Source organism: Danio rerio, chromosome 1 (assembly GCF_052040795.2).
Source record: "Danio rerio strain M-AB ecotype USA chromosome 1, GRCz13ab, whole genome shotgun sequence".
Classification (NCBI taxonomy): domain Eukaryota; kingdom Metazoa; phylum Chordata; class Actinopteri; order Cypriniformes; family Danionidae; genus Danio; species Danio rerio.
In genome coordinates this window covers 53,795,022-53,812,389 of record NC_141021.1, presented here as the reverse complement: position 1 = coordinate 53,812,389, position 17,368 = coordinate 53,795,022, and the positions used below count along the sequence as shown (strand labels likewise).

Genomic DNA, 17,368 nt, shown 5'->3' with positions numbered 1-17,368 from the left:
AAAAAAATAAATATAAAAATAAAATAAATAAACAAATAAATAAATAAATAACCACTGGCTGCACTTGATGGATCAGTAAAATATCTTCAGAGTGAAATAAAATAAAATAAATAACAAAAAATAAAACATTTTACATATTAGCATTTTACACTTGTCTAAATGCACCCTCACATATGATGCACAAGGGCTGGAAACAATTTATAATGCAAAGGGTGTGGCGATGTGAGGTCACATGACTTCTGGTTGCTAGGCGATAGGATGAGGTTACTAGAGCAGACAGTGGTTTGAGGACAGAAACAGCTGAAGGTGAAAAAACAGAAGAGAGAAAGACTGAAGTGTTGCAGGAGCTGAATGTGGTAAATATAGACTGACTCCGCTCATTATAAAAATACATGAAAAAGAGAGACCGGATGTCCTGCTTTCACAAGGTGTGTATCTGTGTCCAGTCTAAATATGGCCCTGTTTCACATACAGGACTCACTGACCGCAAATTAAAGATCTCCAGAGTCCTGTAGATATTGGTGGGATAGTTTTACTGCTTGTTTCTCAGCTGGATGCCAAGAAGGTTTGCAATTTTGAGGTAATTTGTGAACAAAGTAATATAAATGAACATAAACATAAGGAATAAATAAACAATCAGGTTGAAATGTGTTATAATAAATAATAATCAAATTATTTAAATAAACAAATAAATAAATAATAGAAGTGCAACTAAAAATAAATACATTTATATTTTACAATAAGGAATAAATACACATAAAACTGAAATTTATTACAATAAATAAATTATTTGAATTAATAAATATTTTTTAAATAAATAAATAAACTTAAAAAAAACAGAAGTAATAAACGGAATAAAAAAATAAACAACAAATATTTTAAAATTAGGAATAAATAATCAAATAAACAGAAATTTGTTATAATAAACACAGTATTTTAATTAATCAATAAATGATCATAAACAAATTAACTGAAATCTACAGAACCAATAAACAGAAGTATATCTAAAAAATAAATAAATAGCAAATATTTTACTATAATAAATATCTAAAAAATAAATAAATAGCAAATATTTTACTATAATAAATAAATAAATAAACTGAAATTTATTACAATAAATAATATATAAATTATTTTTGTAATGAATAAATAAATAACTAAAAGTGCAATTAAAAATAAATAAATTAACATTTTACAATAAGGAATGAAGAATCAAAATGAAATGTCTTACAATAAATTAAATATTTTAATTAGAATTTTAAAATAAATAAATAAACTGAAATAAACAGAATAAACAGAAGTATATCTAAAAAAAATAAATAACAAATATTTTACAATAACGAATAAAAAATAACCTAAAATTTATTATCATAAATAATTTTTTTTAAATAACCAATAAATTATAATAAATAAATAAACAAATAAATAAAAAAATACACTGGAAAAAAACAGACGTAACAAACATAAGTATATCTAAAAAAATAAATAACAAATACTTTACAATAAGGCAAAAATAAACAATTTTTATTATAATAAATAATACATTTATTATTTTAAAGAATTAATTTAATTATTATAATAAATAAACAATTATATATAAATAAATATTTTACAATAAAGAATTAACAAATAAAATTAAATTTATTAGAATAAATATTAAATCAATTACTTTAATAATAAATAAATTATTAACATATTATAATAAAGAAATAAACACAATGTTACAATAAGGAATAAATGAACAAATAAACTGAGTTATAATAAATAGTTAATAAATCTTTTCAATAAATGAAAAAAATAATTATAATATATAAATATTACATAAAGAGGCGACACGGTGGCTCATTGTTTAGGACTGTCGCCTCACAGCAAGAAGGTTGCTTGTTTGAGTCCCGGCTGGACCAGTTGGCATTTCTGTATGGAGTTTGCATGCTCTCCCAGTGTTGGCGTGGGTTTCCTCCAGGAGCTCTGGTTTCCCCCACAGTCCAAACACAGGCGCTATAGGTGAACTGGATGAACTTAACTGACCACAGTGTATGTGTGTGAATTGGTGTGTGTGAGTTTTTCCTAGTACTGCGTTGCAACTGGAAGGGCATCTGCTGTGTAAAACATATGCTGAATAAGTTGGTGGTTCATCCCACTGTGACGACCCCTGATTAATAAAGGGACTTAGCCGAAGGAAGATGAATGAACACAGCCAGCTAAATTTTGATGGCAGGTCAAAATGTTCCAGAAAGAGCTGAAAGAAAACCCTTCAGAGCAAATCTTAATAAAACATGAGTAATAACACATCGAGTCGGTGCAGTCAAGCTCCAGTGACAAGAAAGCAACGCCAACGTGAAATAAAATATTCAATTTTGGGGCTGAGGCGATGCTTTAATCTCAAGTAAATTCATCTGTGTGCAGCGCGGAACAAAATAATTGAACTTGAACTATTCAGAAGAGCTCTCTCTCACTCAAACACAGCAGAGAGAGACTACACTGAGCTCAGCAGACACAATGAGGCTGCATGAGGGAGAGAGACACACACACATATAAGCATCCATACACATACACATGCACACACACACACACACACACACACACACACACACACACACACACACACACATACACATGCCACATATGCACACACATACATGCACGTATACACACACATGCTCACACACATTCTCACACACATATAAACATCCATACACACACCACACATGCACACACACACACAGAAGGCAAAATGCTATTGACTTGTTTTTAAAAAGGGGAGGGGCTACACTATGTCCCGCCCTCTCTTCATGTTTCAGTTGAGATTAACATCAAACATCAAACATCAAATAACAAATGCACATTTCATAACACTTTACAAGACCTTTAAAGAGGTCATCCACTACAATATCCTATTTTAACCCTTTGTTGGTGTGTAAAGTAGCTGTGTGAACAGCATCTCTGAATGTAAGACGCTCAAAGTTCAATGCAAAGAGCGACATTGGCTATTACAGAGTTAGCTTAGCAAAGCCTAGAGCGAATGAAGTTTGGGGACTACAAACAAATACATCCGGGCTAGTGAGATTACAAATGCTTCAGGTTGCGTGCATGCACCACACGCACACACCTGCGCAGCAAAGGGGCGTGGCCAGAGGCACTGTAATGTAGCAGAGAAAGCTCAAATGCTGCCCAAACGCTGCTATTTCCACAATACTTGTTCGGTTTCCGAATTTCGGCTTCCAAAGGACACGACACAAAGATAGAAGTGCTAACAATTTGATTTTAATTATGTTCCAGAGAATTACAATAAAGATATAGCTAGCATTTGACAAGGGAGAACTTTCAGAAACTCTCCCAGTTCAGTGCTGGATTCAGCTTAAAAACTCTTTAAAGAAGGAGCAGCTCCAACCATAATAGAAGAAGCCACAATCTCACATCGTGAGCCACAACCTGTAAGTGTTTTTATTTGTTAAAATTGATCAATTACATGCACAATGTCTAGCGCTAACGGCATGTTGTAGCGAGGATGCAAACAAGGATGTGAACAATGGTAAATGCTGGTTGGCGCCGTTAACAATTTAGCTACAAATTCATATTTATCCATCAAACCGCTGTAAACACACACAATCATCAGCAGCGCTGCAGTGTCTCTCTATGCGGACGTTTTTCCCTGCATTCTACATCTCGAATCACAAACTCGCAAAAGACATGTGCCACAGCCATATTACCATGCAGCCCAAGACCAGTTACTCACTGAAGCTAAGCAGGGCTGAGCCTGGTCAGTACCTGGATGGGAGACTACTAAGGAACACTAGGTGGCTGTTGGAAGTGGTGTTAGTGAGGCCAGCAGGGGGCGCTCAACCTGTGGTTTGTGTGAGTCCTAATGCCCCAGTAAAAGTGAAGGGGACACTATACTGTCATTGGGCGCCGTCTTTTGGATGAGACGTTAAACCGAGGTCCTGACTCTCTGTGGTCATTAAAAATCCCATGGCACTTCTCGTGAAAGAGCAGGGGTGTAACCCCGGTGTCCATGGCCAAAGTCCCTCTATCAGCCCTTACGATCATGGCCTCCCAATCATCCCCTTCCACCGAATTGGCTCTATCACTGTCCCTCCCCTCCACCAATAGCTGGTGTGTGGTGAGCGCACTGGCGCCGTTGTGGCTGCCGTCGCATCATCCAAGTGGATGCTGCACACTGGTGGTGGTGTGGAGAGACCCCCCTCATGATTGTGAAGTGCTTTGGGTGTAGGGCCATACACAATAAATGTGCTATATTAATACACATTACATTACATGTGAATGTTTATATTACTTACACATGCTAATAACCCGAATATATGTGGAAGACACTTGTCAGATTTTATTTTAGAGAGCAGGCGTGAGGTTCGGCTGTGTGCTCTTCATTTTCTGTCTGATTCAGGCTTAAACTAATACGGCTGTGTACACAGCGCAAAAGCACATGCTTGTAGGGGCGTGGTTGTAGCGAGGATGCAAACAAGGATGTAAACAATGGTAAATGCTGGTTGGCTCCGTTAACAATTTAGCTACAAATTCATATTTATCCATCAAACCGCTGTAAACACACACAATCATCAGCAGTGCTGCAGTGTCTCTCTATGCGGACGTTTTTCCCTGCATTCTACATCTCGAATAACAAACTCGCAAAAGACATGTGCCACAGCCACCCTGCAGCCCAAGACCGGTTACTCACTGAAGCTAAGCAGGGCTGAGCCTGGTCAGTACCTGGATGGGAGACCACTAGGGAACACTAGGTGGCTGTTGGAAGTGGTGTTAGTGAATGCACATGCGCAAAAGCACATGCTTGTAGGGGCGTGGTAACGTAGAGCCAATCTGCGAATCGCAGCACATTATGCTAGCTGACCAATCAGAGGCTCTTTTGCGCTGTGTAAACAGCCTTATCAGTTTGAGCCTGATTTTTGAGTTTGAATTTTGAGGTTGAGGGCGGGCTTTTCAGAGGAACTAGGAAATATGACAGTCGTTTTCATGTTAGCTGTGCAGCTGTGTATAATCAAAGTAAGATAAATGGAAAGTGAAGCATGAGCACACATTGCTTTGCATCTTATAAACACAACCAAGCCTTAAAAACACACTGTGGACCACTCCTTTAAAGCTGTATGATATATTCGCAGTAGGACATTTTCAAAATGACCTTGAAGGTGCAGTAGGTGATGTCTTTCAAAATCATTTGTTGTTCGAATCAGTTGCGTCGCTTCATGAATTCGCTCGCGGGGCATCAAGCGATAGCACAGCATGCATGGGATGCGCACTCCAGAATCTCGCCGGAAGTAGTAAGTCATCCGGGTACTTCTCGCATACTGATTTTCGAATTCTATGAATTCGGACATATTACTAGGCTCACATACTGATTTTAACATACTGTATATAGTATGGAAGTATGCGGTTTCGGACGCAGCCAATAAGTCTCTTTTTTTACTAAATTTACTGACATTAAAATAGGATCCAAACCCCTCCCATTTTGATGCCAACTGCAAAGTGATGAAAGAGTGAGTTTTCCCCGCCCACCAAATTGATTGACAGCCGCGTATTAACATATCTCATTAGTAACGTGTCCAATCATATCAAAAAGACAGGACGTGCGCAAAGCAACTGGGATTAAAAGATCTGTTCACCTCTCTGTGATCATCAATCATCATCAAATGTGATCAAGAATGCGTTTTAAAACGTTTTTAAAACTGTGCATGTTTGTAATGAGTTTACTTCAGCTTTACTTATCACAGCCTCGTGTCAGTACAATTATAAAAGAAGATGCTTTGATCCCAGTTTGTGGATGTTATATCAGGTTTATTTTGTACATTAACATAATATCCACACGACAGTGGATATTAAAGTGTATCCTGGCATATTTGCCGTGCAAAACAGTGCAAAGTTAAACACGAGCACTGTGTGTGTGTGTAAAGAAATTGTGTGTGACTCATCATTGCAGAAAGGCTTGAAATAAAGGTACAGTAGGTGATCTGCGACAATGCTAACTGTTTAGCATATTATCTTTGAAACAAAATCCCTCCCCTGGGAAAGTTCTTACTGAAGTATTTCTCACAAACGTTACATGAGATCTGCTTCTTTCATGTCTGTCACTGTGCTGCTTATCTGATGGAGTCTGAGACACACTTACAAGCACATGGGAACGGTGGACAGGGAGAACTAGAATTAAAAGCACAGGCAACAAAAACAGCTACACTGGGTTCAGAGTAGTACATTTCAATATTCTGAAAGGTCTAATAAATAATCTGATGGGTGCTTTGAGCTGAAACTTTTCAGACACATTCTGGAGACACATAAGACTCATCTTACATCTTGAAAAAGGGGGTAAAATAGGTGCCCTTTAAATGTTATTAATTCATCCACCATTGAATGAAAAAATATTTTAAATCTTGTCATTTGAATCAGCCAATCCTAATAATCTCAACACAAAACAATAATAAACGCAAAGGAAACACACATTTGTGGCATCATCACCCTGTCCGATCCATCAGTCCAGAAAGCCAAGAGTTCACACATGAAAACACACTCGCAAAACACAAGCTGTCGTCCCTCCATGAAGCCTCAGAGAGAGGATGACATCAGTGTAAACAGTCACAACGCATCATCACCATCACCATCACCACCCAAAACACACCATCAGAGCAACAGAAACGCACACACACACACACACACACACACACACTTGATGAGTCATTATAGCAAGGCACAAAATAATTACCTTTTGGTTCGGCGGAACATGTTGCTGCAGCCAGGAGAAACACAAACACAAACACACACACACACACACAGTCGCGTGCGTGGAAATGAGAGTGACAGCGGCTGCTGAGAGTGTCAACACACACTTAAAGCAGAGTCACAGAACGCAGACGATCTCGCCATGACACACACGCAGACACACACACATCCATCGTCTGTCCTCCGCTTCGTCTGACTGATGCAGAAATACTGAGAGAGACTGAGGGACTGAGAGCGAGGGAGAGAGAGAGGGAGAGAGAGAGACTTACACACACGCACACACATACATGCGTGCACACATGAATGCACAATGAATTCTAAATTATTATAAATGAACCCTAAAGTGTTGATTGCTTTATATACTGTTTATTTATTTATTTATTTATTTATTTATTTATTTATTGTTTCAACCTAAATAAAATTTAGATTTCTTTATGTTTATTATTATTATTATTAATTATTTTTACTATTGTTGTTTTATTCTAAAGTGTTGATTACTTTATATACTGTTTATTTTTATTATTATTTTTTTTAATTTTTTTTTTATTATTATTTATTATTATTATTGTTTTATCCTAGATAAAATGCTGATTGTTTTATATACTGTTTATTATTAACATTTATTATTATTATTGTTTGATCCTAAATAACATGTTGATTGTTTTATATACTGTTTATTATTAACGTTTATTATTATTATTTTTATTATTATTAATTTATCCTAAATGAAATGTGGATTGTTTCATATACTGTTTATTATTATTATTATAATTATTATTATTATTATTATTAATATTGTTGTTTCACCCTAAATAAAATATTGCTTGTTTTATATACTGTTTATTATTAACATTTATTATTATTATAATTATTATTATTTGATCCTAAATAAAATGTTGATTGTTTTATATACTGTTTATTATTAACATTTATTATTATTATTATTATTATTATTAATATTGTTGTTTCACCCTAAATAAAATATTGCTTGTTTTATATACTGTTTATTATTAACTTTTATTATTATTATAATTATTATTATTTGATCCTAAATAAAATGTTGATTGTTTTATATACTGTTTATTATTAACATTTATTATTATTATTATTTTATTATTATTATTATTATTATTAATATTGTTGTTTCACCCTAAATAAAATATTGCTTGTTTTATATAATGTTTATTATTAATTAATTAATTAATTATAAAATGTGGATTTTTTAATATACTGTTTATTATTAATATTTATGATTATTAAGAAATCATAATTATAATTATAATGGGCAATGGGGTGAAGCAGTACATAGTGCTGTCGCTCCACAGCAAGAAAGTCACTAGTTCGAGCCTCGGCTACTAAAGTGTTGATTGTTTTATATACCGTTTATTATTAATATTTATAATTATTATTAATTCATGTTAAATCAAATGTGGATTGTTTTATACACTCATTCATTTAAGTGGTTCGTTCTAAATGGCTGATTCATTCAGAATGCAGCAAATCTTTAGAAACAGGTCGCTGAATCACCGACTCAAATGATTCATTCAAAAAAACTGATTCAGTCCAGAGCAAATATGAAACATTTTCAGCGGCACAACAGAGCAAAAGACAATATAGGTAGTGTCGAAAATGTAACTCACTCAATATGAAGCTTATACTGGTTGAACTGTTGTATGAAATCACATTTGTGATTGTGCTCATACAACGATGTTCATAAAAACGTCACTTGATTGTGTGAAACCTATGTATGTCATGCCAATAAAGTGAAGCAAAGTGAAAAAATTAAATTGGGAGAGAGAGAGAAAGAGAGAGAGAGGGAGAGAGAGGGAGAGTGAGGGAGAGAGAGAGAGGAATCATGGGAAGGCTGTCAGCATGTGTGTGTGGCCATTAAAAGCCTATCAGGGCTCAGAAAGGTGTTGGTACTAATGGAAATCTGAATGGCACACGGGAGGGATGAACCGAAAGAGCGGAAAGGATTATGTTGAGCTTGTTCATGAAATACACCACAAGTTATTTGGGCTTTTTTAAAAGATGGTTGAGTTTACTGTCGTATTTTATTGTCATATTTTATAAATTAAATTAAATTAAATTAAATTAAATTAAATTAAATTAAATTAAATTAAATTAAATTAAATTAAATTAAATTAAATTAAATTAAATTAAATTAAATTGAATTGAATTGAATTGAATTGAATTAAATTAAATTAAATTAATAAAAAAAATAAATTAAATTAAAAATGATAAAATATATAATATTTCATTACATATTTCTGCAACATAGCAACTAATATAATATAATATAATAAAATATAATACATTATAATACATTATAATATAATATAATATAATATAATATAATATAATATAATATAATATAATATAATGTTCTTAAAATATGGTTGAGTTTATTGTCGTATTTTATTGTCATATGTTATTGTTTAAGTTAAATTAAATTCAATTCAATTCAATAAAAAAATAAAATACAATAAAATGTAATTAAATTAAATAATATTATATAAAATAAAATTTAAATTAAATTAAAATTAAATTAAATTAAGCCAAATTAAATAAATTAAAATTTAAATTAAATTTAAAATCTAATTAAAATAAAATAAAATTAATTAATTAAACCTTAAAGATGGTCGAGTTTATTGTCGTATTTTACTGTTTAAATTAAATTAAATAACAAATAAAATAAAATAAAATAAAAAATGTATTAAATTAATAAAAATTACATAACATTAATTTAACTTACAAATCTAATTAAATTAAATTAAATAATAATATTTAATTACATATTTTTGCAACATAACAAGCAATATAATATAATATAATATAATATAATATAATATAATATAATATAATATAATATAATATAATATAATATAATATTTCAAAAACTGATTTAATGCATGAAAGTTAACAATCAATTAATTCAATCTCTCTTTTTACAACAGGTTTCAATCGGAATGAAACTGTTCTATTAGCCGAGCTCATTTGTGCAAATCACACCACAAGCTTTTGGGAGCTTATGCTTAGATTCTGGCAATCTGATTGGTAGAGTTAACAGTGATGCAGCTACAAAGCCCCGCCCACCTGCCTCTCTACAAGAACTGACATCATCATCTATGTGTCCCAGAAAGCTTCACCACAATAAACCCAGTCTGAACCTTCAAATCACGTCACGTCACAGTCAGCCAGGTTTGCCAGGACACACACACACACATACAGAGACAAGGGCTCAGCTGCGTAGAGGCCCAGACAGACATTAAAAGCTGCTCATTTCAATAATAAATGATCTAGATGGTGGAAAGAGAGATGAAATATAGATGAGAGAGAAAGAAAGAGAGGCGTAGATGAGCTTTTAGGAGTTACTGGGTCAAATTCATAAAAGGGAAAATATGACGTGGAATAATGGAAGGAGGGTGTGTGTGTGTGTGTGTGTGACCTGTACAGTCTCACAATGGAAATGTCACTAATAAGACTAGACAAAAGAGCCTTAAAATATGCATATTTGTACACACACATGTGCAAAGCAGTTTATTTTTCACAGATATTAAAAGCTATTTGAAATATTAGTACTTTAATGGATAGTCTGTTTATAATGCATAATGTTTACACATACAATGTGTGTTTTTTTTGTTTTCTTTTAATATTAGAAAGGTTAAAGATGTCTGAATATTTTTTAAAGACAGATTTAAATTAAATACACTGTAAAAAATATCCAGGAGCTGGGGTTGCGAAAACCCCCCCGTAAAGTAACGGTCGTTAAATTACAGAAATTTACAGTAAAATAACCAATCCAAGCTCATTCTGAAAACGTAGGCCTGCGGGCGTTTCTGGAGACCGCGATTTACGTGGCAGGAGGTACGTATGGCCGCATTTTATTTTTTTAAGCGAACGCTGCGGGGCCGTGTGACGCCGCACGCCTTTGCGCTTCTTGGGCTGGGCTGACGGCTCACCTCCTCCATGTGAAGGGCTTCCCCGCCGCAACCAGTTTGTCTGGTTAGCTCGTCATGTTACGTCGGCGGAGCGGAGGCCCGGAGAGGAGGAGCCGGCACATTCGACGACCGGATTCAAGTCCGAGGGAAGAGCGGTTCCAGAAATTAGGTAAGACAAAAAACAGAATCAAAAAAATAAAGTGAACAAGTTCGTAACGGGGCGAGAATGCAGTGAAATCCGAAAACGCGGTCAAAATCGGACGAGGGCTTTTCTTTTTCTCTTTCGTAAATCGTTGCTTGGGTTTAGGGGAGAAGGAGGAGGAGGAGGGTGGCAGGGTCGGCCAATTAGCCATTGTGCTGCCCAGTCAATCGTTCAGTCATTCAGCCAGTGGGTCAGTCGGACAGATGGTCGCTCGAACAGAGAACAGCGTTGGCGCGCTCGCTAGAGGCGTTCGAGATGCGAAAAAAATGCGAACAGCGCCCTCTCGCATATTAGCTTAAACAAAAACTGCACAAATACGTTCCTCCCGGGACGTAATTGGCAGTATACAGAAACATCCGTGGGGCTACATTTCCAGAATGAGCCTGGGTTGAAAATAACAGAGGTTGAATTACAGAAATTAAGCAGAAATGTAAATTTAAGGAATTTTCTGTAATTTGATGTCCGTTATTTTACGGTAAATTTCTGTAACTGAACTGCCGTTATTTTACGTTTTTTTTCCCAGAACCCCAGCTGCCGAAAAATAAACCGTAAAATTGTGGCTTTTTTTACAGTGTAACAAAAACAGGCCTGGATATTTCTTCAAAGAACAAAAGTAGTAATAAATGATAGTTATTTAATTAATTAAAACATTATTCTTCAAACCTATATGTCTGTTGTTCTGTTGTGCCACTGAAAATAGTTTCTAATTGGTTCTGAACTGAATCAGTTTTTTGAATGAATCATTTGAGTCGGTGATTCAGTGACCTGTTTTTAAAGACTTGCCGCATTCTGAATGAATCAGCGTTTTAGAATGAATCACTTGAATTTGAATGATTCAGTGAATTACTATTGTCTGCGTATGATCATATTAGTGTATTATTTAATGATTTATGACAGACATATACCAGCCAAGATATCAGAACCTAAACACACTCTGAAAAGTAACAGTTTTTAAGATATAATTTTTGGTCGATGTTACACATTTATTACATAAAATCAATAATTTTTTTAACTGAAAAGTTTTTTTTTAAAAGAGCTACATCTAACAAACTATTTTTTTAAATATTTGTATCATTTCACATACAATTACACATACAAAATGTTTTTTGTTTATATTATTATTAGAAAGGCTAAAGGTGTACGAATATTTTTTAAAGACAGATTTAAATTAATTAACTAAAACAGAGTAATAGATGATAGTGGATGAATTATCTGTAACAAGCCTGAATATGAAACAAATTCATAATAATCTAAAAATACACAAACTAAAATAAAAATTCACCAAAATTCACACCGAAAAAATATCGTAATAGCATAAGAATTATATATATATATATATATATATATATATATATATATATATATATATATATATATATATATATATATATATAGCTAAATAAAGGCTTTTTTTAATCGTATTTACTTATTATATTTATACAGTAAATGTCCTTTTTTATTAAATTACTTAAATATTGTAAACCTATTGTTTATAGGTTTATATATTGCAAATATCAGTAATATTAGTATTAAAACATTATTTAATCAGTAGATTAAAGTCACAAATTCCTTGTTGCTATATATTATATTATATTATAAATATTTTGATTTTGTATTTGTTTTCTTTTTATTTATATTTACACAATATTTACACACAGTGAGTCCAGACACATTATGTAAATACAAACCTATATTTTGGATGTGATTAATTGCAATTAATCTCTAATTAGATTTTATCATATCATATTATATAATATTATGTTATATTGTATAACAAATTACATTTTAAAAATTAAACACCAACATATTTTAATATGAAAAAGAAATATTAATTTGAATACATACAAATTCTGCACAAAAACACAAACACAGTGATTCCTTCAAAGGCTGAATCATCCGTACCTTTAAACTAAATATGACAATTCACTTAAAATATACACCTTAAACCTGGTTAAAATTCATATGTAAAGCACACTCGAAAATATTTTTGCTGCTTGTTCCAAATATGTATTTAAAATGAGCTGAAATAAAACAATTCAGCAAATCCTTTAGGGGGAAACTTAAGTGTTTTATACTCAATCTTCTTCAATTAATGAATTTGTGTTAGGATGACATGAATGAATTGTGTGCAATCCTGCCATGTTTTTTACAGTGTCCAAACAAAACAGTGCCAGAGTGACTGTGTGGTTTTGCGGATGTAAGACATCCTGAAAGTCACGTCGCTTCAGACAGTGGTGAGACTGTATCCTGATTACAGCCAACGCGGTTCAGCAGTCCTGGAAATGTCATATTGATCGTCTGCTGATTAATCTACTATATCAGCCCAATTAAACAGCGTGACCTGCTCGGAGCATAAGAGATCTATTTCTTAATAGCTGCCAGAAGAAACTACAAAAACCCTTCTACATCTCTTCACACTCCTACAATCTAACAAATACAACCCAGGCTCATTATGGATAAGTACCCCTATATACACTTCTGGAGAGCGGCAAATACGTCTTAGGAGGTACAATTTTTGCAGTTTTCGTTTTCGCGAATCCAGCAGAGGGCGCTATGTACGCTTTTTGAGATCTCAAATTTCTATCGCGAGTGCTATTAGCACCTGCTTTCGTCAAACATATTCACCTGTTTGTTTGTTAATTATTTCTGTTCATATTCTCCTCATGTCTGGTGTCCTGTGCCAGTTCGTCATCGTATGTTGCCTTGTCCTGTTGTGTGTTCCAGTCCTGATCCCTGTCAGCCTGCCCAGTCTAGTTTGTTTTGTTTCTTTATTTGTTTTGTTAATGTTTTCCCCGTCGGGGTAGTTTGTTTTGCTTTTTATTTTATTTAAATTATGAATAACTACCGATTTTTTACTCTACTTGAGTCCTCGCTCTTTTTCCCCACCCACTGAATGTGACAGCTACTGGACAAACTGCTAACAGCGGGAAAGCAGTCCAAGTGGAGGTAAGTGGTCAGCTGGTAAGCGCGACAAGGAACGGCTTCATACTGCCCTGTAGCATTCGTTTTAAAGATGAATTACAGCCATACGTACTTTTGGATACATAATTTGTGTTCTCCAGAAATGTATATAGGGCTACGCTTTCAGAATGAGCCTATCTTGAAAATTTTGGGACAACAGGAAGGAATTATTTAAAACCCGGTATTTTTTTACAGTGTAACAAGATTGTTATATTCACACACACACATCAGAGGAGCTGTATTTATGTGTGCTATTCTGCAGAGAGGCTTTTTAGCTGACTATTTTTATAGGTCTGTTGTCAAAGGAATAGTTCACTCAAAAATGAAAATTACCCCATAATTTACTCACCCTCAGGAGACCCTTGTTGTATATGACTGTTTTTCTCTGACAGTCTAAAGCCATAATAATAAGACTTTATTGTAAATTGTTGCCTACTTAGCAATTTCATTTTTTAAAATATCTGTTTGCCCTGAACATATGCATACAATGAAGCGTTTTTGCTGTTTTTGTTATTATACCTGTTAAAGCAATATATTATGCAGTTTAGCTCTATATTGTATTTATACCATTCATTCATTTATTAATTTTTCTTTGGCTTAGTCCCTTATTTATCAGGAGTCGCCACAGCGGAATGAACCGACAACTATTCCAGCTTATGTTTTACGCAGCGGATGCCCTTCCAGCTGCAACCCAGAACTAGAAAACACTTATACACAACGCACAATTTTAGTTTATTCAAATGACTATTAGCGCATGTGTTTGAACTGTGGTGGAAACCGGAGCACCCGGAGGAAACCCACGCCAACACTGGGAGAACATGCAAACTCCACACAGAAATGCCAACTGCCCCAGGCTGGACTCGAACCAGTGACCTTCTTGCTGTGAGGTGACAGCGCTAACCACTGGGATATACCTTATATACTGATAAAGCTTTAAATCGCAATTAATCACAACAAGAACATTTGATACACAATCAAACTCACACAGGAGATAATGAAGCCCACACACACTCGCACAGTCTCTCACACTAAATGTGTGAAACGGAGGTGTTTTGCCACTATATATAGGCAATAAACGAGCCTGCATAAACACACACTGGGAGATGAGTTCAGCACCATGGCCAGCTCCTCATTCACAACAACTGGTTCTGCTTCATTTCAGGATTGGATTTTACATCGGACAGCAACGCTAAACTAAACCAGAACATTTTATTTATTTAGATAAATATGGTACACTTTTTGCGCATATTATTAGCCTAATTAAACTGACAATTAACTGTGAAATGCTATTATAGTTGAAACCAGAAGTTTACATACACTGTATAAAAAGGCACTTACCATTTTTAAAAAAGGTCAGATGTTAATGTGACTAAACTTTTTCTCTTTTAGGTAAGTTAGAATGATCAGATTTTTTTCTGTTATGCTTAATAGCAGAATAATGAAACAGATTTTTGAGTTTTTGAGAAATTGCTATAACTTCTTTAGAAAGTCAAGTCTACATACAATAAGATTATTATGCCTCTGAAAAAGCTCAGATGATGGTGTCAAGGTTTTGGAAGTTTCTGATTGGCTAATTGACAACATTTGAGTAGATTGGAGGCACAACTGTAGAATAGCATTTAAGGAAATCCTCAAACACACTGTTTCCTTGTGTGACAACATGGGAAAATCAACAAGCCAGATTTATGGGGCGACAGCATCATGTTGTGGGGCTGTTTTGCTGCAGGAGGGACTGGTCCACTTCACAGCATAGTTGGCATCATGAAGAAAGAACATTATGTAGTAGGGATGTAACGGTATCAGAATTTCACGGTACGGTAATACCTCGGTATGAATGTCACGGTACGGTATTTATTGAATCATTTACAGGAAAAAACTAAACTTATGAAAATACTCCAAAAAAGTGCCAAAAGTGTCAATGACATACAAATTAGCCATCTATCTGTAAGCTTTAAACAGGAACTTAAATTTTAATAACAAAAAATTATTAAACCATGTAAAAAAATAAAGTTTCAATTTAGTATTGTTGAAAACTCACATTCAACATTTAATCACTCACTCACTTAGACAGAGATGGGTTTTAAGGAAAATTATCATATAAATATAATCTGGTAAAAGCTGGTATCTCTGGGCGTTTACAATGTCCCCTGCAACAGAAAAAACCCTCTCATTTGGGACTGAGGTTTCTGGGACAAGAGAGATATGACTTGGCCCAGGTTGACAGCAGTGGGTAACGTTGTGCATTGTCTTTCCCCCACTTGAGAGGACAAACCATGAGTGAGATAGAGATCTCATGTCTGTATCAATCTGAACAGTGTGCTGTGTCACACCCTCCGTCCCGCCCTTCAGTAGGAGCGCGACAACACCGCTCTTGAGTATGCGCGCTCAACCCCCCCTCCCCGCTTTACAGTACGCGCGCGACAACACAGCTGATCAGAACGCGCGCAACAACACCGCTATTCAGTACGCGCGTGACAACACAGCTGATCAGAACGCGCGCGACAACACAGCTGATCAGAACGCGCGCGACAACACGGCTATTCAGTACGCGTGCGGCGACAACACCCGCTTCAGGTTCGATCATTTCCAGCTCTTTTTGATGCCCGCTTCTAGCAGCACACTCCATTTCCGCATTACTGTATCTGTAGCGACAACAGACCGCAAGGGCTGATGGGAATTGTAGTTTCCGCTACCTCCCGTTCGCTTCATTCGCCTGAGCAAATTTTCTCAGAAGACCTATAGTTTTACCGAGTCATGCGACTACGGTAATATCGAAAAAAATTAATATTGCGGTATGACGGCATTTACAATACCGTTACATCCCTATTATGTAGAAATACTGAAGCAATATCTCAAGACATCAGCCAGGAAATTACAACTTGGCCACAAATGGGTCTTCCAAACAGACCATCACCCTATCATACTGCCACATTAGTTCAAATGTGCTTTAAGGACAACAGAGGGAATGTTTTGAAATGGCCATCACAAAGCCCTGGAGTCAAGCCTATAGAACATTTGTGGGCAGAGTTGAAAAAGCTTGTGTGAGCAAGACAGCCAACAAATCTGACTCAGTTACGCCAATTCTGTCAGTAGGAATGGGCCAAAATTCCTTCAAACTATTGTGAGAAGCTTGTGGAAGGATACCCAAAACATTTGCTCAAAGTTATACAGTTTAAAAGCAAAGCAGAAAAAAAAAAATACCAAGGAAATGTATGTAAACTATTGACTGTCTAGAAATTAATCCAAAATTCTCCAAAAAATAAAAATTCTCATTATTCTGGCATTTAGCAAATGTTAATCATTTAGGTAATCCTAACGGACCTAAAATAGTAAACGTTTAGTATGATTTACTATCAGACATTATTTTAAAAATGGTTATGTTCCTTTTCTAGAGCGTATGTAAACTTCTGTTTTCAACTGTATATAAGACAACTAGGGTATTCTAAACTAAATATAACTTCAAAATTAACGAAAATGAATTTGCAACACATCATTAACATGTTAAACGAGGTTTAAAACAAAT

At 34.6% G+C, this 17,368-nt stretch overlaps 1 protein-coding gene across 3 annotated transcripts in view; it reads right to left on the bottom strand.

Annotated features, from left to right (window-relative positions):
* The window catches only part of mast1a (microtubule associated serine/threonine kinase 1a), a 100,347-nt gene that overhangs the window by 63,155 nt on the left and 19,824 nt on the right, over positions 1-17,368 (bottom strand). For 2 of the 3 annotated variants that reach the window (XM_087237735.1, XM_087237734.1), the window contains exon 1: positions 6,725-6,944. The exons of the other annotated variant lie outside the window; for it this stretch is intronic. In XM_087237735.1, coding sequence (XP_087093861.1) covers positions 6,725-6,744 — 20 coding nt within the window. In that variant the 5' untranslated portion in view covers positions 6,745-6,944. Of the gene's footprint in view, positions 1-6,724; positions 6,945-17,368 lie in introns of those variants that run through there. 3 annotated transcript variants of the gene reach the window in all.